General features: G+C 43.6%; 1 protein-coding gene across 1 annotated transcript in view; it reads left to right on the top strand.

Annotated features, from left to right (window-relative positions):
* The window catches only part of LOC136586937 (collagen alpha-6(VI) chain-like), a 126,674-nt gene extending 110,543 nt beyond the window's left edge, over window positions 1-16,131 (top strand). The window contains exons 32-38 of the mRNA XM_066585279.1: window positions 3,918-3,929; window positions 6,341-6,834; window positions 8,610-8,703; window positions 10,705-11,355; window positions 12,999-13,074; window positions 13,570-13,730; window positions 15,386-16,131. Of these exons, the coding sequence (XP_066441376.1) occupies window positions 3,918-3,929; window positions 6,341-6,834; window positions 8,610-8,703; window positions 10,705-11,355; window positions 12,999-13,074; window positions 13,570-13,730; window positions 15,386-15,405 (1,508 nt within the window). The 3' untranslated portion in view covers window positions 15,406-16,131. The remainder of the gene's footprint in view (window positions 1-3,917; window positions 3,930-6,340; window positions 6,835-8,609; window positions 8,704-10,704; window positions 11,356-12,998; window positions 13,075-13,569; window positions 13,731-15,385) is intronic.
* Window positions 16,132-23,353: the final 7,222 nt, after the last annotated feature.

Below are 23,353 nucleotides of genomic sequence, written 5' to 3'. Positions count from 1 at the left end.
AAGTGGACTTTGATTATTCATTCCGTGAGCTCTTCAACTGTTATAGCCATATCTGGAACCCCTATATATTAGGCCAAGTACTAAGGGTGCACTGTGTAGCCATGTCTGGGTCCTCTACATAATAGGACAAGTACTAAGGGTGCCCTGTGTAGCTTTGTCTGGTCTCCTATATATTAGGACAAGTACTAAGGGTGCACTGTGTAGCCATGTCTGGGTCTCCTATATATTAGGACAAGTACTAAGGGTGCACTGTGTAGCCATGTCTGGGTCTCCTATATATTAGGACAAGTACTAAGGGTGCACTGTGTAGCCATGTCAGGACCCCCTATATATTAGGACAAGTACTAAGGGTGCACTGTGTAGCCATGTCTGGGTCTCCTATATATTAGGACAAGTACTAAGGGTGCACTGTGTAGCCATATCTGGAACCCCTATATATTAGGCCAAGTACTAAGGGTGCACTGTGTAGCCATGTCTGGGTCCTCTACATAATAGGACAAGTACTAAGGGTGCCCTGTGTAGCTTTGTCTGGTCTCCTATATATTAGGACAAGTACTAAGGGTGCACTGTGTAGCCATATCTGGGTCTCCTATATATTAGGACAAGTACTAAGGGTGCACTGTGTAGCCATGTCTGGGTCTCCTATATATTAGGACAAGTACTAAGGGTGCACTGTGTAGCCATGTCTGGGTCTCCTATATATTAGGACAAGTACTAAGGGTGCACTGTGTAGCCATGTCAGGACCCCCTATATATTAGGACAAGTACTAAGGGTGCACTGTGTAGCCATGTCTGGGTCTCCTATATATTAGGACAAGTACTAAGGGTGCACTGTGTAGCCATATCTGGAACCCCTATATATTAGGCCAAGTACTAAGGGTGCACTGTGTAGCCATGTCTGGGTCCTCTACATAATAGGACAAGTACTAAGGGTGCCCTGTGTAGCTTTGTCTGGTCTCCTATATATTAGGACAAGTACTAAGGGTGCACTGTGTAGCCATATCTGGGTCTCCTATATATTAGGACAAGTACTAAGGGTGCACTGTGTAGCCATGTCTGGGTCTCCTATATATTAGGACAAGTACTAAGGGTGCACTGTGTAGCCATGTCTGGGTCTCCTATATATTAGGACAAGTACTAAGGGTGCACTGTGTAGCCATGTCAGGACCCCCTATATATTAGGACAAGTACTAAGGGTGCACTGTGTAGCCATGTCTGGGTCTCCTATATATTAGGACAAGTACTAAGGGTGCCCTGTGTAGCCATGTCTGGTCCTCTATATATTAGAACAAGTACTAAGGGTGCACTGTGTAGCCATGTCTGGGTCTCCTATATATTAGGACAAGTACTAAGGGTGCCCTGTGTAGCCATGTCTGGTCCTCTATATATTAGAACAAGTACTAAGGGTGCACTGTGTAGCCATGCCTGGGTCCTTTACATATTAGGACAAGTACTAAGGGTGCCCTGTGTAGCCATGTCTGGTCCTCTATATATTAGAACAAGTACTAAGGGTGCACTGTGTAGCCATGTCTGGGTCCTTTACATATTAGGACAAGTACTAAGGGTGCACTGTGTAGCCATGTCTGGGTCTCCTATATATTAGGACAAGTACTAAGGGTGCCCTGTGTAGCCATGTCTGGGTCTCCTATATATTAGGACAAGTACTAATGGTGCACTGTGTAGTCATGTCTAGTCCCCTATATATTAGGACAAGTACTAAGGGTGCACTGTGTAGTCATGTCTGGGTCTACTATATATTAGGACAAGTACTAAGGGTGCCCTGTGTAGTCATGTCTGGGTCCCCTACATATTAGGACAAGTACTAAGGGTGCACTGTGTAGCCATGTCTGGGTCCCCTATATATTAGGACAAGTACTAAGGGTGCACTGTGTAGCCAAGTCTGGGTCCTCTACATATTAGGACAAGTACTAATGGTGCACTGTGTAGCCATGTCTGGACCCCCTATATATTAGGACAAGTAATAAGGCTGAACTGTGTAGCTATGTCTGGACCCCTTACATATTAGGACAAGTACTAAGGGTGCACTGTGTAGCCATGTCTGGACCCTCTATATATTAGGACAAGTACTAAGGGTGTCCTGTGTAGCCATGTCTGGGCCCCCCTATATATTAGGACAAGTACTAAGGGTGCACTGTGTAGTCATGTCTGGGTCCCCTATACATTAGGACAAGTACTAAGGGTGCACTGTGTAGCCATGTCTGGACCCTCTATATATTAGGACAAGTACCAAGGGTGCACTGTGTAGCCATGTCTGGGTCCCCTATACATTAGGACAAGTACTAAGGGTGCACTGTGTAGTCATGTCTGGGTCCCCTATACATTAGGACAAGTACTAAGGGTGCACTGTGTAGCCATGTCTGGACCCTCTATATATTAGGACAAGTACCAAGGGTGCACTGTGTAGCCATGTCTGCCCCCCCCCCCCCTAATATTAGGACAGGTACTAAGGGTGCACTGTGTAGCTATGTCTGGACCCCTTACATATTAGGATAAGTACTAAGGGTGCACTGTGTAGGCATGTCTGGGTCCCAAATATATTAGGGCAAGTACTAATGGTGTACTGTGTAGCCATGTCAGGGTCCCCTATATATTAGGACAGGTATTAAGGGTGCACTGTGATGCCATGTCTGGATCTCCTATATTTAAGGCCAAGTACTAAGGGTGCACTGTGTAGCCATGTCAGGACCCCCTATATATTAGAACAAGTACAAAGAGTTCACTGTGTAGCCATGCCTGGGTCCCCTATATATTAGGACAAGTAATAAGGGTGAGCTGTGTAGCCCATGTCTGGCCATCTATATATTAGAACAAGTACTAAGGGTGCACTGTGTACCCATGTCTGCCCCCTATATATTAGGATAATTGCTAAGGGTGCACTGTGAAGCAATGTCTGGGTCCCCTAAGTATTGGCAGAATAAAGTCTCTTTACCCATTTGGCACTCCAGAAATGAGTATATGAGTTAGAGGCATTGTATATACATGCAGCTCTCTCCACTGTAGTTTATAGGACTTATGAAGTGCCAGGCCGTTACCTTGACATCCATCATCTACAATGGAGAGAGCCACATGAATTGTCTCCTCTCTGGAGTGCTGATTGAGGGGAAGGTGACCCCCATTCTCCCAGTAGGTGGGAGTCCTGGAAGTGGGATGTACTTTAATTTAATATGGTATATACCTATGATATACGATAAATGTATCAGATGGGAATACTCTTGCAGCCTTTGGAAGAGGTTCAGTATGGCAATGTAGCCATCAGACCAAAACAAGTTGTGCACCCCTTATGTAGATGAAAACAAGAAAGCTACAGGAAACTCCTCCAGGTTTTATACATATATAGAAGTCCCTAATTTTTGAAGCATGTCTGCAAAAGGCATCAGTAGGGGCCTGTCCTCGCATTACAAGCAGGTCCATGTGCATTTCAGCAAAATGATGGCAATTGGACTCTTGGGTCATCTTTCCAATCTAAAAGAAAACTCAAGCTGAACGGAAGGTCTGCATGCTACCGCACTTCCTAAACTTAAGGCAGTGTTTTTCTGATCCATTAGGACTAGGCCATTATATACAGTATGTCATAATAAGGCTTCAGGGTGACTTTTGGGTGGCGGTAAAATCACAGGTTAATGCAACCTCATTTTTTTTCCTATGGAGAAAACAGTTACACGATAATCACAACAAGTCCAACATTGTTGGTCATCAGGAGACATGTGACATTCTTTTATCCTAGGGGATCATTGAGGTTGTGTTTCACTGGTGGTTATCTAAAACCTCACTACAACCAAAAGTAACAATGGAGCTCTACTTGTAGACTGTTATACAGTCTATGAATAATAACTGTAGACCATATTGTAATGAAGCATCTTCTCTGTACTAATACACTTTTATGCCTTCCCTTACAGCATGCTGCCAAGGTAAGATGAATCTTGCTGTTGATGGAATAGTTGCAACAGTGAAAATATATGTGATGTAAGCTAAAAACTAGCAGTATGGTATCAAAAAAGCACAATATTATATTACAGTAGTCTACTTTCAAGTCAGAAGTGTAACTGCAAGCCCCTTGACTCAATGTTAAATCTATAACAGCCCCCTCCCCCTTCAGGCCCCCTCAGTGACCAGTGCCTGGAGGTAACTACTACCTCTGCATCCCCTCCAGCAGGGGTACTCAACAGGAGGACCACAGCCACCAGTTGTCCAGACCTGTAGAAGGAGCCCTCACCGCCATACTGGCACTGCTGCCTTTTCTTTACGTAGCGCCTAGCTGCCGCTGGCACATGGCGATTGTGTGCAGCCTAGATAATCTTCACCTTACTCATCCACTTGGTTCCATAAGTTTTTTAATCTATCGGTGCTTGAGTGGAGGAGGCAGCGAAAGAGGATACATGCTGCACAAGTGTGGCATCCAGTGGCATCTGCACATTGTGTAAAGAACATGAGGAACTGTACAGATCTAAAGGTAGCACTACTATATAAGTTAGAGGTACAGTAGACAATTATTACTGGGGAGGCGGAAGTAGGAGCACACAGGACCATCATTACTGGAGATGAGCGGGTGCAGAAGCATGGAGGGCCACAGTTTTTGGGGGGGATTGTTGGGACAGGGGCACAAAGGATCAATGTTTTGGGGGGGGGGGGGAATTAGGGGAATAGAGGGCCACTATTGGAGAAGCTGGGACAAAGAGGACCACTATTAGAGAAACAGGGACCCGTACTGGAGAAAAGGGACACAAAGGACCACTATTGGGGGAGGGAGCTGGGGCACAGATGTCCACTATTGGGGGAGGAGCAGGACTGCACAGGACCATTTTTGAGGATGAGGAGGTGCAGGAGCATGGAGGGCCACAGTTTTTTTGTTTTTTTTGGGGAGGGGGGAGCAGGGACTCAGAGGGTCATTATTGTTACGAAGCAGGAACACAGAGGACCATTATTAGGAAAAAACAGGGGCAAAGAGGGTTGCTATTGAACTATTCTATAGGGAGGGTTAAAGTAGTAAGAAAAAACCCAAAGATATTTGGTATCGCTCATATTGAAATGCTTTAATTTAATTGCCTTTTTTTAACACTCATTACCCGAGTTTGCTGGACCTTCACCTAAACGCAAACCCAGGTAAGTTGACCTTTACAAAAAGTAGCCTCGTACCCCTGCTCTACAGCTTCACTACTGTTTGTAGCATTATGTACCATAAAATCAACTAGCAATATCACTATTGGTCGGTAATTGTCTATCTCAGCAGGCAACGCATGGATGCTGTGTGTTTAGATACACCTCCTTTTCTTAGATTATATTATACAAAAAAATGAAAAAATAGCATTCAATAAAGGATAGGTGTAAAAATAATCAATACTCAATAGCATTATTTAGAATCCATATTCTTCGGTTAGTACTTACAAAAATCCCCTACCCATTCTTTTTTTCCCCCATGGGTAGAAATACAGTGGTGCTTGAAAGTTTGTGAACCCTTCAGAATGTTTTCATAATTCTGCTTATATTTGACCTAAAACTATATGACATTTTTGCACAAATCCTAAAAGTAAATACAAAGAACCAACTCAAACAAAGGCTATTAGACTTTGTCATTTATTTATTGAGGAAAATGATCCAATATCACATGTCTGTTAGTGGCAAAAGTATGTGAACCTTTGCTTTCAGTATCTGGTGTGACCCTTTTGTGTAGCACTAACTGCATCTAAACATTTCCGGTAGCTGTTGATTAAACCTGCACATCATCTTGCAGGAAATTTAGCTAATTTGGTCCAAAAATCCGACAAAAATAGCCCCCCGGCTATTTGAATGGGAGTATACACACAGGCTTTTTTTTACTTGAATGAATAGTCCAAGTGCAAAAATAATATCACAGCATGTCCTCTTCTTGCCTGATTTTCGGCTGAGAATATCATGTCAATGTGCCGTGCTCAGCACATCGGACAGCACACTTAGTGGGAGGTCCGACTGCTGTCCAATGCTAGTTGCGCCCAATAATCATGTGGTGCTCAATCATTTTCCTCAATAAATAAATGACCAAGTCTAATATTTTGGACTGGTTTGATTTGGTTCTCTTTATCTACTTGTAGGACTTGTGTGAATATGTGATGTAGTCTAAGGTCAAGCCTAAGTAGAAATCTGACAAACTCTGAAGGGTCTACAACATTTAACTCCATATGCACCATGTATATTTTTACCATCTGAGATTGTTTCCTGGATAGGGAAGCTCTGCTTGGGATGTTTTTGTTCTCATTTTTGGTTAAGAAGCAATATAAAGATGACTGAACATCTCTAATGCTTGTATGAATCCGCATTTATCAAGACCAAACTTTTGCTATCCTAGGACAAACCACCTGCCCAGTCTACCCAACGGAATTGGTGTTTGCATTGGATATGTCAAGCGATGTAAAACCACCAATGTTCAAACGAATGATCAATATTGTCACATATATTCTGACCAATGTGACCATCAGGGGAGGTAACTGTCCTATTGGGGCAAGAGTGACTGTGATGTCCTTTAACAAACATACTAATTATTTGGTGAGATTTTCCGACTTCCAAAATAAAGAAAAATTGCTGAGTGCAGTGAAGAACATATCTCTGGAAAGTTCTAGTAAAGGTCGGGACATTGGAGCGGCTATGAGATTTGTAGCCAGAAATGTCTACAAAAGATCTCTGCAAGGAGCCACTGTGAGGAGAATTGCAGTATTCTTCATCAATGGTCGTACCGATGACCCTGCTGCGATCAGCACCGCTGCCATGGAATATAATGCTCTTGGGATTATACCTGCAGTTATTGCCTTCTCTGCCGCACCTGCAATCAAACGGGCCTTTTCGGTAAGGATGTATCTTCTTATTATTTTAGGGATGATCAATCCATAAGATCCATGCATTGCTTTATCCATAATTGCCAACTGCAGTGCTACAATTAACCTTTTCCAATCCAATTTCCCTGCCACCCACACACTACCCTGCTTACTTATTTTGGATGGGAAGGCGTGTTGTGGATTCCTTGGAATTACTCAACAGAAGTACTTAACCCGTCATGATGATTTTATTAGCAATTTTTTGACAATTAAACGCAAGTTAATATGTAATATATATATTGCATATGTATCTTACACTATGAAGAAGAGAGGTACAACATCGGAGCTCTCATCTGCATAGTGTTAGAAACATGTATTGGACCTCGCCTGACATGGGGGATATGCAGGGAAACCTCAATGTCGGACAAGGTCTGACACTGGATTGGAAATGGTTAAAGGGATTTTTCATAACTAAGATATTGATGGCCTATCATCAGCGCAGGTCATCCATCATTATCATATCAATGAGGGACTAACTGCTTGGGACCCAAATAGTCAACTTTTTGAAGAGGCCATGGTGCTAACAAGAGTACAGCGGCCTCTTCCCAGGCTGGTGACCTCACGTTCATCTGCCACATGACCTAGGAGTAGCTCAGTCCCATTCAAGAGAATGAGACTGAGCTGCTATGCCAAGCACAGCCACTATACAATGTATGGCACTGTGTCTGTAGAACACTGAAGCAACAGCAGTGCTAACCTGAGCACCACGGCCACTTTAAATAGCTGATCAAGCTACGGACCCCACCAATCTGATATTGATGACCTATGTTGCAGTGTTTACACAGCCAATGATCAGGAGAGTTGTGGAAGAACAAAAAGTTTAAAAGGGGCCTCAAAGTGTAACCAGCATGGTGGCCATTTCATTCTGAAGATCAGTGGGGGTGCTGAGAGTGGAAAGCCATATCCTTTCTTACTCCATGTATGCACAGAGCTTCATCTTGCGTCTTTTTTTTTATTTGGGTGTCCTCTTTACGTTATTTAAAAGTACAATCTAATGTAGTTAAACCTCTTATTACATTATAGGAACGCTATTGTGATATTTTATGGCAACCAGCAACTGTAAATGAAGTTCTACGTAATAATACAGACTGTAATTACCATACAGTACCATCCATAAGTTTGGAAACACCACTTAAAAGTGTGAAATTGGGGGAAAAAATAGCAAAAAGTTTGATGCTTTGGAATATAGATGTTTGTTGGACTGAAGCTCAGAGCTTGGAATCTGGAAAGAACTTCAAATTTTGGACTCCTTGAAGTCTCCACCCACTGTCTGTATGACAGCCTTGTATATTCTCAGCGTTTAAGTATTTCAGTCGGGATACGTTTCCATTCTCAGTGGAAAACCTCCCAGAGTTGTTTCTGACTAGTGACTTGCCATTTCCAAACTTCTGGAGGATACTAAACATTAAGTGTAAATTGCTGTTCAAACAGATACCCCGTGCCCTCTTAGGCCTGACTCACATCAGCGTAATTCACATCAGCGAGAGTCCAGCGTGCGGCACGCAGCAAGTACGCAATGACATTGCATACTTGCTGTTGGCCGCCACTTGGCTGTGCACTATCTTGGCATGTATGTGCGGGTAATACGCACCAAGATAGAACATGCTGCAATCTTTCCTGCGCACATATTTTGCACAATATGCTGCAACATGGGAGCCTATGGCAGGTTGATACACGGTATTATATGTAAAAGAGCCCTTAAACATCAGCTTTGACATTGAAATCATCTGTTTAATGTTTCAACAGATTGATGACTCAGGAACATTTCGATTACTTGAGATTTCGGGAAATGATTTTAAAACACAAGTGCAACCCTTCCTTACATGCATGCTTTGTTATGGTGAGTCCAAAAGTGCCGCTAGGAATGTGTCTGAGCATATGAAAATAAGGATTATTCCAGAACAGATTAATGCCATTTAAGCTATAATGAAAAAGTGTCAATACTGATTGATTGCAGAACAGCTCCAGCAGCAGATAGAGCCCCGTGTTCTGCCTCCTAGCCATCCGTATGCTGCTACTGCAGTAATTAAACGGGGCATTGCAGCAAAAAAACAAAAAAAAACTACAAATCAGAAAATAAAAACATTTTAAAAAAAGTATATTTGTCGGTATCTGGTTTTAATTTGCAAAAGTGTATAGGGGATACAGGGTGACCCCAAAAAATCTCAAGTACAAAGCAAGACACCCTCTCATTTTTTTCCCTTTAACCACCCTTTATTTGGGGCAGAGTTTCAGGTTCTTATGTCTACGATAAGGTTGCGCTGGGTCATCAGAAAATGACCTGTTGTATAAATCACGTTTTTATGTTAAAAGCATAGTTTTTAAGATTTTTTTTATATATCATGATTGATATAAAAAAAAATTCTAAAACCCTGCAGTTTTCATACTAACTACTATGCATAATAATAATAATCTGATACTTTTCTCTTCTGTAGAGAAAACCTAGCAGTCATCTCATAATCATCACAAGCAGGATGACAACGAACGCTGACGCCTATGTCTAGATAATACAGGATCCATCATTTAGGTGCATCTCAGGCGGTCTGTTAGCCTAAAAAAAAAAAAATCTATGCCAACTATGAGCTGGAGTCGATTTCTAGCATGTTTTATGTCAGTTTCTTGCATAAATTGTGCTTACATCTGTTGAGATGGGCAGCCGCACCGCCTTCTAACAAGCCATGCTTGCTTTAAAAAAACAAAACTGCTGCATGAAGGCATAAATGTAAACAGTCACAACATTTTGTGCGAGTAAGGCCCAATGCACACGGCTGTATTTGCAGTGCAGAATTCGGGGCCGGTGTCTGCCCTAGCATGCTATACAAAAACGCTTTTTCCTGCCCACGAGCGGTAATCAACTGCAATTTTCCACTCGCGGGGGAAAGCATGCTCTAGTCTAGTGTGGGCCTTGTGTAGACAGCTTACATTAAAATCAGTAGAAGCCGTCCATCCTATGGCCTTCCGCATTGAGCACTGCAGAAGGGTCGCAGGATCCGTGTCAGAGACAGCAAGGGTAAATCTGTACTGCGCATGTACAGTGGCACAACGGCTGGCACATCCGCAGCACAGAAGAAGAGAAAAATGACAGGTGTGCAGGGGTCGCTGGCGGGGCACAGGTGACGATTCTGGTGCGGGATCCTGCATCCAGAATCTGACCCGGCTGTGTGCCTGTCGCCTTAGGGCTCAGTCACGCGGGTGACGATCCACCCGTGTTTCTGGACGATAAGACGGCCACGCCGCGTGTGGAAGAATCCCTGCATAACCGGCTCCATTGCTAGCCATATGTTCTTTTTTCCATCCGGTGTTGTCCACACCTGCAGTGCAGGCCATCTGATCGTCCAGAAACACGGGCGGATCTATGCCCGTGTGACTGAGCCTTCAGGCTTGCACCAAGTTTTGCAACTTTTGTATACCGGTTTTAGATTAATTCCGCCAAATATATTTAATTCGATCATAGCCCCTCATATAAGCATAGATGTCAATACCGGATAGAAAACAACCATCAGTAGACAGAAGCTGCTGTAATACAATGTAGGGCAAGAAGTAGCTAAATCAAAAAGCTATCTCTATGTATAACCCAACAAAGGCCGAAACATATTTTCATTTTGAGTAAATATTTAGCTTGACATAAGTTTTTGTAATGGTTCTGCGGTCCGCACCACTGCTGTCTGACCACGGTCCAAACTGAGGTTCCTACACTGTAGCAACTAGATGCTGCTTTCAAAGGGCATTGTTGGACTCCTTTCCAGACTTTTCCTTAAAAACAAGTTTTAGCACAATTATGTATTTCTCTTTTTGCCACAATTTCCAATTATTTTTCTAAAACTTTTGCTTCTGCTTACAGATATGTGTAGGCCAGTCACATTGTGTGAAGAAAGTAAATCTACCCCCGAAAAGGCAGCTATGGATGTGGGTTTTCTACTGGATAGTTCCTACAACATGAACCTTGATGAATATGAAGCATCAAGAGGCGTCATCAGTACAGTGATTGATGGGCTTGACATTTCGAACACTGGTGCGCGAGTGGCCGTGGTCAGTAGTCCGGCCCCCGGCTTTAGCCCAGGTGATGAAGGGAAGCCTTACCTGGAGTTTGATTTCTCAACATATAATAGTCCAGAGCGCATGAAGAGACACCTCCGGGCAAAAACCCATCAACTGCAAGATCCGCCTATCTTTGGATTTTCATTGAAGTTGATGCTAGAAAACATCATGTCTAAAACATCAGACCTGAAGAAAAATAAAGCCATCATCATGATATTATCTGGAGAGACAAGCGAGTGGGATAAAGAAACTCTGAGGGAAGTTTCTTTGCAAGCCAAGTGTCAAGGCTTTGCTCTGTTTGTACTTTTCATTGGTAGAACATATAATAATACTGAACTGATGGAACTTCCAAGCACCCCGACAGAAAGTCACCTGCTGCAACTTGGTCAAGTTCACAAGCCAAATTTTGGATATGCCACCAGATTTATCCAGACATTTCTCAATTCTGTTAAATGTGAGTTAATGTAAAAATGGGAAAAACTTCTCAAGTGGGTATTTCTAAAACACGTATTGTCAAAAAGCTTTAATTAAAAGTGCATCATTTTTAGTCAATTATAAAACTTACATTGTGCAGGGGCATATATAATTTGTGTGTATTCCTGTTACTTGGACCCGTCTAGCTCTAGAACACTTATGGAAGTCACAAACTTCCCAGCCAAAGAGTTAAACACGGACTTCTGACTATCTGCAGCCATTAATAGGGGGGCTCATTGCACACTGATTTATACGGCTCTCATTGAACTACAATAAATCTGTATAGATCAGGTAGCCTGAAATGTAATCATACTTTCACCTCCCCAGTTTCACATAGACCTCTTCACTGCAGTATACGACCACAAATGATACCATTGAAGGAGTTTTCCAGGACTTCATTATTGATAAGTGTGGCCACCGCAGCATATATTAAAGACCTATCCTCATATCATATTCTGCTCTTGTAACATAGTATGTAAGGTTAAAAAAAGACACATGTCCATCCATTAAGCTTATTAGGCCCCAATGTTGATCCAGAGGAAGGCAAAAAAGGAAGAAAAAAAAAACTCCTCCCTGACTCCAATCGGGCAATCAGAATGAGTCCTGGATCACCAACCCTTTTGAAGTAATCAGTGATGTTAAATGTAATATTGAACCACTTAAAAAGGCATTTCTGGCTCCTCTTGAACTCTTTCAGTGCGTTCACCATCACCACATCCTCAGGCAGAGAGTTCCATAATCTCACTGCTCTTACAGTAAAGAACCCACTTCTATGTCAGTGTGGAAACCTTCTTTCCTCTAGAAGTAGAGGGTGCCCTTTTGTTACAGTCACAGTACTGGGCATGGGCGTATGTATAGTGTGTACTGGGGATGCGGTCGCACCTGGGCTCAGGAGCCCTGGGGGGCCCATAAAGGCTCTCTTCCCCATATTGCAAACCAATACTATCAATGAAGCTTTATAGTTGGGGGCCCAGTTCCAGATTTTGCACTAGGGCTCAGCAGCTTCAAGTAATGCCTCTGGTCCTGAGTATAAATCGATGATGGGAGAGATCTCTGTATTGTCACTCAGCTGCCTTTTTTCTAAACTAAATAACCCCTATTTTGATAACATCTCTGGGTATTGTAGTCCGCCCATTCCATTTATTACCTTTATTGCCCTCTTTGTACCCGATCAAGCTCTGATATGCCCTTCTTGAGTACCGGTGCCCAAAACTGTCCACAATATTCCATGTGTGATCTGACCAGTGACTTGTAAAGAGGTGTGCCCCTAGACCTCTTTTAATGCACCCCATGACCTTTCCCATTTAGTGAAAAATGAACACTGTGACTGGTTGCTTTTGGGGGAAAAAACACAGTTTCTCTTTTACACAGCTTTCATGGCCTCATTTTTGCAAAAAGTAGTTTTCTAGGGCTGTTATATAACCAACATATAAATAAGATGCCTGCAAGTGCGGAAAGTGTTGTAAAACACCAGCTACACCCATTCTATGCAAAACACACGGATCCTGTTCATCCTTTAGGGAGTAATCCCCAAATTTAGGGGTGTGTTGGAATGAATGAGTAGTAGAGCATACATATACCATTGTATACTCCTATCATATGTTTCATTTTGTATCTTGGCAGTATCAATAAACAAATATCCACCGCCAGAGCTCCAAGCCATATGTTCCAGTTTAAAAAGCAGAAAGAAACGACTGATGTGAGTATTCATTCCTTAAAGGGGTTTTCCAGGAATTTACTATTGATGACCCAGCTCAATAGTTGATTGGGTGGGGGTGGGGGTGGTGGCTGCCCCACGTGGATCCCGGAATTCAAACATGAGCCCTTACTATTATAACCCATCTGAAAGAATAGTCATCTGGACTTTGGTGGATGGGCCAATATACTTTGATCAAACTATATACTAAGAACCTATTGTGACTAGTATATACATTAGAGTTATGTATTTGAGTGCTGTTACCATGTGTGCCTGCCTGTATATGAGAGACATCATAGCAGCTGGTCTCTACCCACTAGCTGAGGGAATAATGACATTTATATTGAAATTGTCTAGTTTTTAATCCAGTATCTTTGTGTATACGGTTTGTATGCATACACTGTACAGACGTCCATTAATGACTCCTACATACTTCCCATAAGGCGCACACCACACAATGACTTTACATCTTTTTCTATTTGTGGTTTCATTTTATAGATTAAGTCAAAAAAACAAAAACTCAGCTCCTTCCAAAATGTCAAGTCGGAAACCCCAAAATAAGAGTGCCAGCGTTACTGGAAAGCTGGCTGCTACTTCGAAGAATGTCCTACTGACAACAGGTTCCGTCAAGTTTTATAATGAAGAGGATACCTTTGCTGGTAAGCGGATACGCTAGGTTTACACCTTGCAATGTACTAGCGACTAAGGTTTCCTAGCATTGGTGAACATTAAAGTGTATTGCCACCTTTCAATTATTTGGTTTTAGGTTTAAACCTCTATTAATAAGCCCATTAAAGGGATTTTCCTATATGTGTATATATATATATATATATATATATTTATTTATTTATTTATTTTTTTTTTATTTGCCAGGGTATATATATATTTAGAAAAAAAAAACTACAAAAAAGCCAAAACTTATAGCTCACCTTACAGTGGGCTTACTGCTTCAGTGCTGGAAACTCCTGCAGCGATCATGTGCCATTCGTTGATCACATGACTTCTGCACCCAATCACTGAGCTCAGTAGTCATGTGTGCATTGAACAGCAGGTGACTACTGAGGTCAATGATTAGCTGCAGCAGCCACATGTATAATGAGTAGCTTGGAATGCTGCAGGAGATTCTGAGACCAGAGCGGTGGGACTTACTTTCTTTTATAGTTGTATCTGTTCCTGGCTACTTTAAAAAAAATATTCTAAAAGCCCTTTAAATTTCTTCATGTGTCATAATAGCAGTTGGAGCAGTTTTTCTCATACAGAACCCCAAACCCCTGCACAGACATGTATTTTAAGGTAGCAGTTTTGCCCCTGCTAATTGCTGACCGTGCTAGGTAGAAGCAGGAGAAGGCTTTTTGAAAATACTTGTAAGCATGCTGTTAGCGACATCATTTTAAGATGGCCGAGTGCAAATTGTGCTCAATACTCTCATCCGTCTGCTGCCCAACACCCCGTGACGGGGCATGTACGATATTGATTTGTGCATTGGACCAAAATAGGCCATGTTGTGCTGCAATTTTTTACACCCCGACCATTTGTATAGCCTAATAGGTCCGAGTACGGTCCGTGAAATATACGGACAGCGCGCAGACAGGAAAATTACCTGCCTAATTGAACCCTAATAGAGAATTTTGATCCTGGCATGGCTTGCTCCCGCTCCCTGCTCTGAGTGAGGCTGTATTAGTCTCTGAACTGGATGCTACGGCCACCAGAGCCATGGGAAGGCGCTGTGGAGCAGCTCAGTGTAGAAGCCGGAGAGCAGTTCAGGTAGAGGGACTACGTCTGGGGCATGTGCGGGAGCACGGCATGCTGGGATCAAAGTTGTTGTTTGCAATTATGTTGCTACTAAGTATGTTTCTGGATCATGTGATTTTGAACGATAATCAGTCAACAGCCTCGCATCATTACGGGGAAGTAGCAATCCTCCGCCGTGGCAAAGGTTCGTGGAGTTTCTCCCATTGTTTTCAATGGGAGTCATCGCGTGTGGTGCAATGCTGGTGCTGGCTCTATTGAAAACAGTGGGCGCTGCGATGCGAGGGCATGCAGAAAGATAGGACATGCTGCGATTTGTTTCCCGCATAGCATCATGGTGCCATGCAGGAAAACATCGCTCATGCGTATGACCCCAATCATATGAATAGAATTCATATTTATACCATCCATTCATCTTCCTGCCCTCATTGAATATAATGGAGCTTTGGTGTCAGAGCTAACGGCTTACAGCATGCTATTCCCACATATGGAGAATAAGTGTAGGACAATTACACCATGACTAGTAGAAATCATTTATTCTTCATCTGCTGAATTCTATTTGCAGGAAGCCGAGGAAAGAGATGACTTACCTGAAGGCTTGATCTACGGTCTCCGGAAAGCACCGCTGATCCTTGACTGCTTGCACATGTTCTTCAGCACCTTATCCGATCTATGAATGTATGAATGTTGGTGGATTTTCTCATAATCCCATTGCCCTTTTAATAGTTATCTCCAAATTGAGACCCCTACCCCTCTCTCTCACATCCCCTCCGATCCCTAGGACAGGTCCCTCTCTCCTCCTCACTGCTGGCTCTGTACACCTGTAGCGAGAGGGAGATTCAATAGTGCGGCGGTCGAGCATGCACACTGCCAGTCCATTCATCTTCAATGGGACTGCTGGGGATAGCCGAATACATGTACTTGGCCATTTCCGTCAGCCCGCATGAAAGGAGTGGAGGCCGCATGTAATTACCATTCCATTTACTCTCTGCGGGGAATGTAGCAATCAAGCGGTGAGGAGGATCGGTGGGGATTTCAGCAGCGAGAATCCCATCAAACAGACTTACACAATATCTATTAACATAAAGCTTTGCGGTTGTAATGCACAGTATGTGACAGCGAGGTCTTTAAAAATGTTCATTAAAGCATAAATGTTTAATTTAAAAAATGCCTTATAGTACATTCACATATTACAGAATTGGTGTGGATTTCCTGCAGAGGACAATCCCCATCATGCACTTGGAGATATTTATGCTCATCTTTACAAAAAAAAGTATTCACAAATATTTGGAATAAACGGATTAAGAATTATTATTTGTCTTTTTTGTTGTGTCTGAGTGACATGGGGGGGGGGGATTATTAGAACTGGTTTATACTGGGAGATCTTGTTAAGGAGCATGCTAATTGGATAATGCTTTTAGTATTTAGATTAAACACATACAATGTCCTACGGAATAAAAACTTGCAACTTTGAAAAAAAACAATACTATCTATATGGAACTGCTGATCTTCATCCCTTTAGCAGAAAGAAAGATTCCTTCAGTAGGCACGGACCGCAGATATGCAGTGATCTGATCCCGTGTACGGAGCAAGAAAGAAGTTCTGTGTAGGAGTAAGATGGACAGAGAGGGATGTGTATGTGTGTAACTAGACAGACTCTGGCCGGAGAACCAAAGACAGCAGTACATGTGTCCTTCCTTAAAGGGGTTGTCCGGTTACTGGACAACATTGCCCCTATAGCTCCAACTGGGCTATAGCTCCTCTGCTCTGCGATCCCACGGTGATCCAGTGCTGTAGCCCCACTGTCCTTCCAGGGTTTGTTATGGAAGAGGTCACTGGATATCACCTGACCGCTGCAGAAGCGCCAATCTGATCTCAAGGCACCCAGGATGTGAGCGCTGAAGCCAGGGGAACGGGTGACAGCACTGCAGCGGTCAGGATATATCCGGTGACATCTTCTATAACAAACACTGGGGGTATGGCAGGGCGGCAGAGCTGATCGTGGGGGCAGAGGAGGGGCAAGTACAGATCCATTTGTGATTTTAGCACATTTGGAGCTATAGAGGGAATATTTAACCTTCGCCTTGGCTAAATGACATGCACTGACCCACTTTGGATAATAAACTCCATTACTGCGGAGGCGCTGTTTATGCTATATGTGTCTGCACAAGAATGTATCAAAATTGGAGTCCTTCATGAAGTTTGTAGAGAGGTAACGATGGACCCATCTGCAGGTGAGGTTTACTGAGCAATGAAATATTGGTCACCGTGCCAGCTGATTGTGCTGCACCTCGCATGAAGATGGCAGAGCCCTACTGAGAAGACACAAGTGTCCATATTATTCCAGTCTAAGTAAATCTGCTCTCCGGTCACAACGCAGGCTCGGAGGCGCAGTCTGCGGCTTTCCCTCCCTTTCCCAGGCGCACGTCTTGACGCCTGCAGCAGCGGCTTAAGTAGGATGTTTCTCAGATGGCAACTTCTTGCTGATACTTCTTCCTGTTTGAGAAGACCGATCCCTACTTCTTCTCCTGTGCTGAACCTGGAGGTACTTGTCTTTTTTTACCTCCTCCTGAGTATATATAGAATGTCCAGGACCGGTGACATATAGATAACATGGACTATAGGGACGTATTGCTCCTGTGTAATTTTCGCCTCCCAACCTCTGAGCTTCTACCTGTAACTACTGCCTTAACTACCGCCGTAAATGTGCCTGTAATTACCTGTTTGAAAAGTTTTTCTAGGTAAAGTTTTACTGGGCCTCAACCGCTCCTGAGGACCCGAGGTACGATACACTTGTCCAGTGTTTATTGACCCGCCGTGTATGAATGCCGGTGTGTGGAATGGTGGTGTCACGAACCTGACAACAACTACCCCCCTCATCCTGAGGACTACTGGCCTATCCTCAGCTGCAGTAACTCCTTTCAGGACCAGGAGTTGGTAAGTGCTACCGTGACGGGTCCATGCACTACACCCTCTCAACTCCAGCCGTATGCTTGGGTAGAGAGCCATTCCCTGCAATATCCCACGCGTGGGTGTTGCTATTTTTTGGAGTCACTCACAGGATAAATGTGTGTGTATTACACTACTAATGTGTTCATATCAGTGTTTTGAGTCAAAGATAGTAATGTAGTATGTGGGGCTGAATGAAGACAATGTCCATCTAGTTCAGCCTGTTTTAACCACCACCCTTGTTGGTCCAGAGGAAGGTAAAAAACAAAAAACAAGCAGCCATTTTGCTCATTTGGAGGAAAAATTCCTTCCTGACTCCATAATAGCAGCCAGAGTAATCCCTGGATCAAGATTTGATCATCAACCCCACTGGTCACCTAATGTCTATATCCTGTATTATCATAGCGTTCTAGAAAGACATCTAGTCCCTCAGATGTCTTTCACAGAGAGTTCCACAGTCTCACTGCTCTTACAGTAAAGAACCCTTTTCTATGTTGGTGATGAAACCTACTTTCCTCTAGACGTAGAGGATGCCCCCTTGTTATCATTGCGGTCCTGGGTATAAACAGATGATGGGAGAGATCCTTGTATCGTCCCCTCATGTATTTATACATAGTTATTTGATCACCCCTTAGCCGTCCTTTTTCCAGGGTAAGTAATCCCAGTTTTGTTAGCCCCTCTGGGTATTCCAGTCCTCCCATTCCATCTATTAATATTATTATTATTTATAGTCTTCATTTTACATTATGCATTTCCAGTGTGTCTGTAAAAAATGCTGGCTGTCCATAACTTTTGGAGACATTCTTCAGGAAAAAGCAGAAATCAGGTTGACAACCCTGAACAGTATACAATTATAGAATGGTAGAGTTGGAAGTGACCTCCAGGGTCTTCGGGTCCAACCCCCTGCTCAGTGCAGGATCACTAAATCATCCCAGACAGATATTAATCCAGCCTCTGTTTTATAGTCTCTAAATTGATGTTAGGGGCTTAACACCAGGCTAACGTGTTACCTTTGCTCCGAGTTTCTCATATCTCATAATCCCCACTAATGTACAACCCCCCTCCGACAGTCACACCGATTCTAATAGCATCAAAGATGGTTATAAACTTATACTCCCAAATCCTTATGTGACGCTGGAACTTAAAATTGTCTTTTAGGCCGCCTGCACACGGGCGGAAATCCCGCGGCGGGATTATCCGCGGGAGTTCCACCACTAAAAGCCTGCATAGGAGTGCATTACAATACGCACTCCAATGCAGACGGCCGCGGTTTGGCCGCGCGAAATGTCGCGCGGCAAACAAACCGCGGCATGTCCTATTTCTGTGCGGGACTCGCAGAGCCTCGCACAGAAATGTCACTCACCCGGCCGCCGGCTCCGGTCTGCGCATGCGCCGGCAGCCGGCACATGAAAGAGCCGGGGCCGCCAGGCGCGGGTGAGTACGCGCTCCTGCCTGCAGGCGCTGGGGTCGGGTCCCGCAGCGAGAATTCTCGCCGCCGGATCTGACCCGCCCGTCTGCAGGCGGCCTAAGTATAATAACTCTTATATGTTGTATATTGTGTCAGTGAATAGAAAAATGCTTTGCCACAGGTAATTTTGTCTGGTGTGGCCCACCCTGTATAATTATATGGAATTTCTACTCGTGGCCATCTTGTGAGTTTGAGATATGACAGAAAATAACATTGGTGGTTCGGTGTAGGGTTGCAAGGCCGGTAAGTTACTGGCCTGGCCGATATTTTTACTAGAAGGCTGTGAAGGGCGGCAATTAGAGATGAGCAAACGTACTCGGCCACGCCCCTTTTTCGCCCGAATACCGCGATTTTCGAGTACTTCTGAACTCGGGCGAAAAAATTCGTGGGGCGCCGTGGGTGAGTGGGGGGTTGCAGCGGGGAGTGGGGGGGAGAGCGAGAGAGAGAGGGCTCCCCCCTGTTCCCCGCTGCTACCCCCCGCGCCGCCACGACTCCCCTCGCCCCCCGAATCTTTTCACCCGAGTACTGAAGCCATCGAAAATTGCGGTGCTCGATCGAGTAATTACTCGAAACGAGTACATTCGCTCATCTCTAGTGGCAATGCTTTATTCTTAGGATCGGTTTTCAGTAGTTGCGCCTCCACCAATCATAAAGTGGTTGGCATTTGTTAACAATAGGCTAGAACTTTCTGTGAAACCTTAAGTCTTCTTTCACACATACTTTTTTAGTGTTTATTACCCCTAAAAAAGATACGTTAAAAAAGCCAAAGGTCTTTTAACTTGTACACGCATTTTTTAGAGGCCTTTATTGGGTAGAATTTCTTCTTACGCACACATTGCATATTTTTCCTATAGAAACCCTATGGGGGGAAAAAGCTGCATCCCCAAAGCATGCTGAAATTAAAAAAAAATGTCATGAAGCCAAAAAACGCACCTGGGGATATATTTATACGTACCATAAAATTTGCACCAAATTTGCAAATTATTAGTGTCAAAAAACACTTCAAAACCTGCACTATTGTTGCAGATCCGCAGCAGAATTCATCCTTTCAGTAGTGGCAAATTCTGCTGCAGATCCGCACCAAATTCCGCATAAAAATGGTGCAGATTTTAATGCAGTTTTTAATGCAGAAAATTCCGGTGCAGATTTCACACTTTGAGAAATCTACACCATTTTCGGCTATATGTAAACGTACCTTAAAGTCGCACCATTCGTAGCGCATTTCATAATTCGCTTGTAACGCTTTTGTCACAAAAAAAGTGGCAAATAGATCAGCATTAAAACCAGAAAAAAAGAGCTTTTTAAACAACAGACTACATAAGAAACCCCCCTTACGCTATCAACTGGTTTTGTGCTGCAGTTCTTTAATTCCTTAAGGATAATAATTTTAGCATGGTGATCTTAATTAACCCCTTAATGACATGGCCTATTTTGGGCTTAAGGACGCAACGATTTTTGGCAGATATTCCCCTCCATTTTTCAATAGCCATAACCTTTTTATTTTTCCATCGACGCAGCCGTATAAGGGCTTGTTTTTGCGTGGCAAACTGTAGTTTTTATTGGTTCCATTTTTGGCTACATAAACTATATTCTAAAACTTTATACATTTTTTTATGATCGCAGGAAGAGAAAACGCATCAATTCTGCCGTAATTTTTTTTTTTAACAGCATTAATCATGCAGCATAAATGACACAATATATTTTTTCTGCAGGCCGGCACAATTACAATGATAGCAAAATTTTTTTTTTTTAGGTTTTTCCACTTTTCCACAAAAAAAACCCTTTATTTGAAAATCTCTTTTTTTTAAATCACTGCATTCAACGTCCTATTTTTTTTTCCATGGACGGAGTTCTGTGAGGGCTTGTTTTTTGCACGACAAGCTGTAGTTTTTACATAAATACATAGATCGCGACAGGGAAGGGGTTAACAGCAGGGGTCTATCAGTAACAGCGGGCTCCCGCTGCCGGATAGCCTGAGAGCTCTTATGATCTTGCGCTATCCCCAGGGCATAACTGTTTGCCCAGTTGCACTAAGTACCTACCTGCCAGGACATACAGTTACGCTCTGTTGCGGGAAGGGGTTTAAGAATCCCTATTTAGAGATATTTAGAGGGGCATCTACTGGGCGTAATTGAAACAAACTTGGTAATAATAATATCCAGGACATGAGGAAGTGATCCATGGGACACAAAGATTTGTTATGGATCTTCTAACAAGATTTTCAGCACTGTCAACTGGGCCATTTACACAGGAAGATTATCGCTCACCATCCCTTCATAGGTTTTGAAGTTGACTTTTCAGTCTGCTTAAGAACGCTGAGCAGGAGACCAGTGAGAAGTCCGCGATCCAGCAGTGAAGTCTGTCAGTGTAAATGCTCTGCACGAGTGCTAACGACTTTAGCAGTGACGTCAGTGCCCGTGTAAAAGGGCCATGACTCTCTTGAAACAGCATGTGCTTTGCTTGTGCATTGTAGATTCTCTACAGACCTCTCCCCAACAGCTGTAATAATAATAACATAATAATCTTTATTTGTATAGCGCCAACTTATTCCGCAGCGCTGTAGTGACCTCTTGTGTTTGTTTTTTTTTTTTTTTCACATGGATCACATTCGCATGTCCTGGATAGTATTATTACCAAGTTTGGTTCAATTACGCCCAGTAGATGGCTCTCTACTAGAGATGAGCGAGCGTACTCGGTTCTGGTGTTTTTGCACTCGAGCACCGCTTTTCCCGAGTTACTGACTACTCGGACAAAAAGATTCAGGGGGCGGCGTGGTGGAGCGGTGGGTAGCAGTGGGGAACAGGGGGGAGCTCTCTCTCCCCCCCCCCCACTCCTCTCTGCAACCCCCCGCTCACTCCCGACGCCCCCCGAATCTTTTCGACCGAGTAGTCAGTTACTCGGAAAAAGCGGTACTCGAGTGCAAAAACACCCGAACCGAGTACGCTCGCTCATCTCTACTCTCTACACATCTCTGAATAGGAATACGGTACTTCAATCATGACCACCCTACATATATGGCCTGGTTTTATAGCAGGATGGGGTGTTTTTTAACAGCATAGATTTGCGGTATATTTTAGCTCAGTATTTAAATTTGGTAATACAAAAAAAAAACTATTCTGCCTTTTCTAAAAAACTTTTTTAGGCCGGGCTTACACAGCCATAAGGTCTTATTCAGATGGGCGTATATCGGTCGGGTTTTCATTGCGTATGAGCTGCTGGTATATCCGAGACCATAGAGAACAATGGGCTCTATGTTGCAGATATCCGTGGTAAAATACGCAAGGCCCATTATGCAAAAACGCAGGCAAATGAGCTTGTGTGAATCCGGCTTTAGGGTGACTACCCACTAGCGTTTGCGAATTTGCACTGAGCTCCCGCGCCTCTCTCTCTCCTATCCACCCCTCGACACTATTTGCAATAAGAGGAGGCAGGGCGGGGGTGGAGAGGGGGTGGGAGCTCAGAGCACTGCTACCAGCTCTTCCAGCCTCCTCCCCCTGCAGAGAGGGATGCCGTATATCGGCTGGCGTGAATACACGGCCAATATACGATCGTCTGAATAAGCCCTCAAGATAACGCATCATTTTTACTGCACTATGAATGACCCTCTCCCATGCCCACAAAGATGGCAAACATGTCAATTTTTTTTACCTGCCCCAATTAGAAATGTTTAAAAGTCTTGCAATACAGTATATGGTATATTAAATGGTACCACTGAAAAGCACAGAAAAACAAGCCCTCATGTAGCTCCTACTGGAAAAATTAAAAAGTTAGTCCGGCGGCATATTGGCGGATGTACATTGCGGAATGTGGAGTGGGTGTCCAACTCTGGATTCTGCAGCAAATACCGCCCATAGCATGCTATGGCAAAACGTGGCTTCCTCTGCACGAGCGGAAATCAATTGCGATTTTCTGCTCACGTAGGAGAAATCACAGCATACTCTATTTCTGTGCCGATTCCACATGAATGGCTTTAATTGAAGTCAATGGAAGCCGTCCGACCTGCAGCCCTTCCGCAATGACATTACGGAAAGGTTGCAAATTCCACATCATCGCCTAGCGACGACTGGGAAAAGCCGGGTTTAAAAAAGAAAAACTGTCCTGCACATGTCCAACGGC

This window comes from Eleutherodactylus coqui, chromosome 12 (genome assembly GCF_035609145.1).
Source record: "Eleutherodactylus coqui strain aEleCoq1 chromosome 12, aEleCoq1.hap1, whole genome shotgun sequence".
NCBI lineage: Eukaryota > Metazoa > Chordata > Amphibia > Anura > Eleutherodactylidae > Eleutherodactylus > Eleutherodactylus coqui.
The sequence above is the reverse complement of the archived record's forward strand: the minus strand, read 5'-3'. Positions and strand labels throughout refer to the sequence as shown.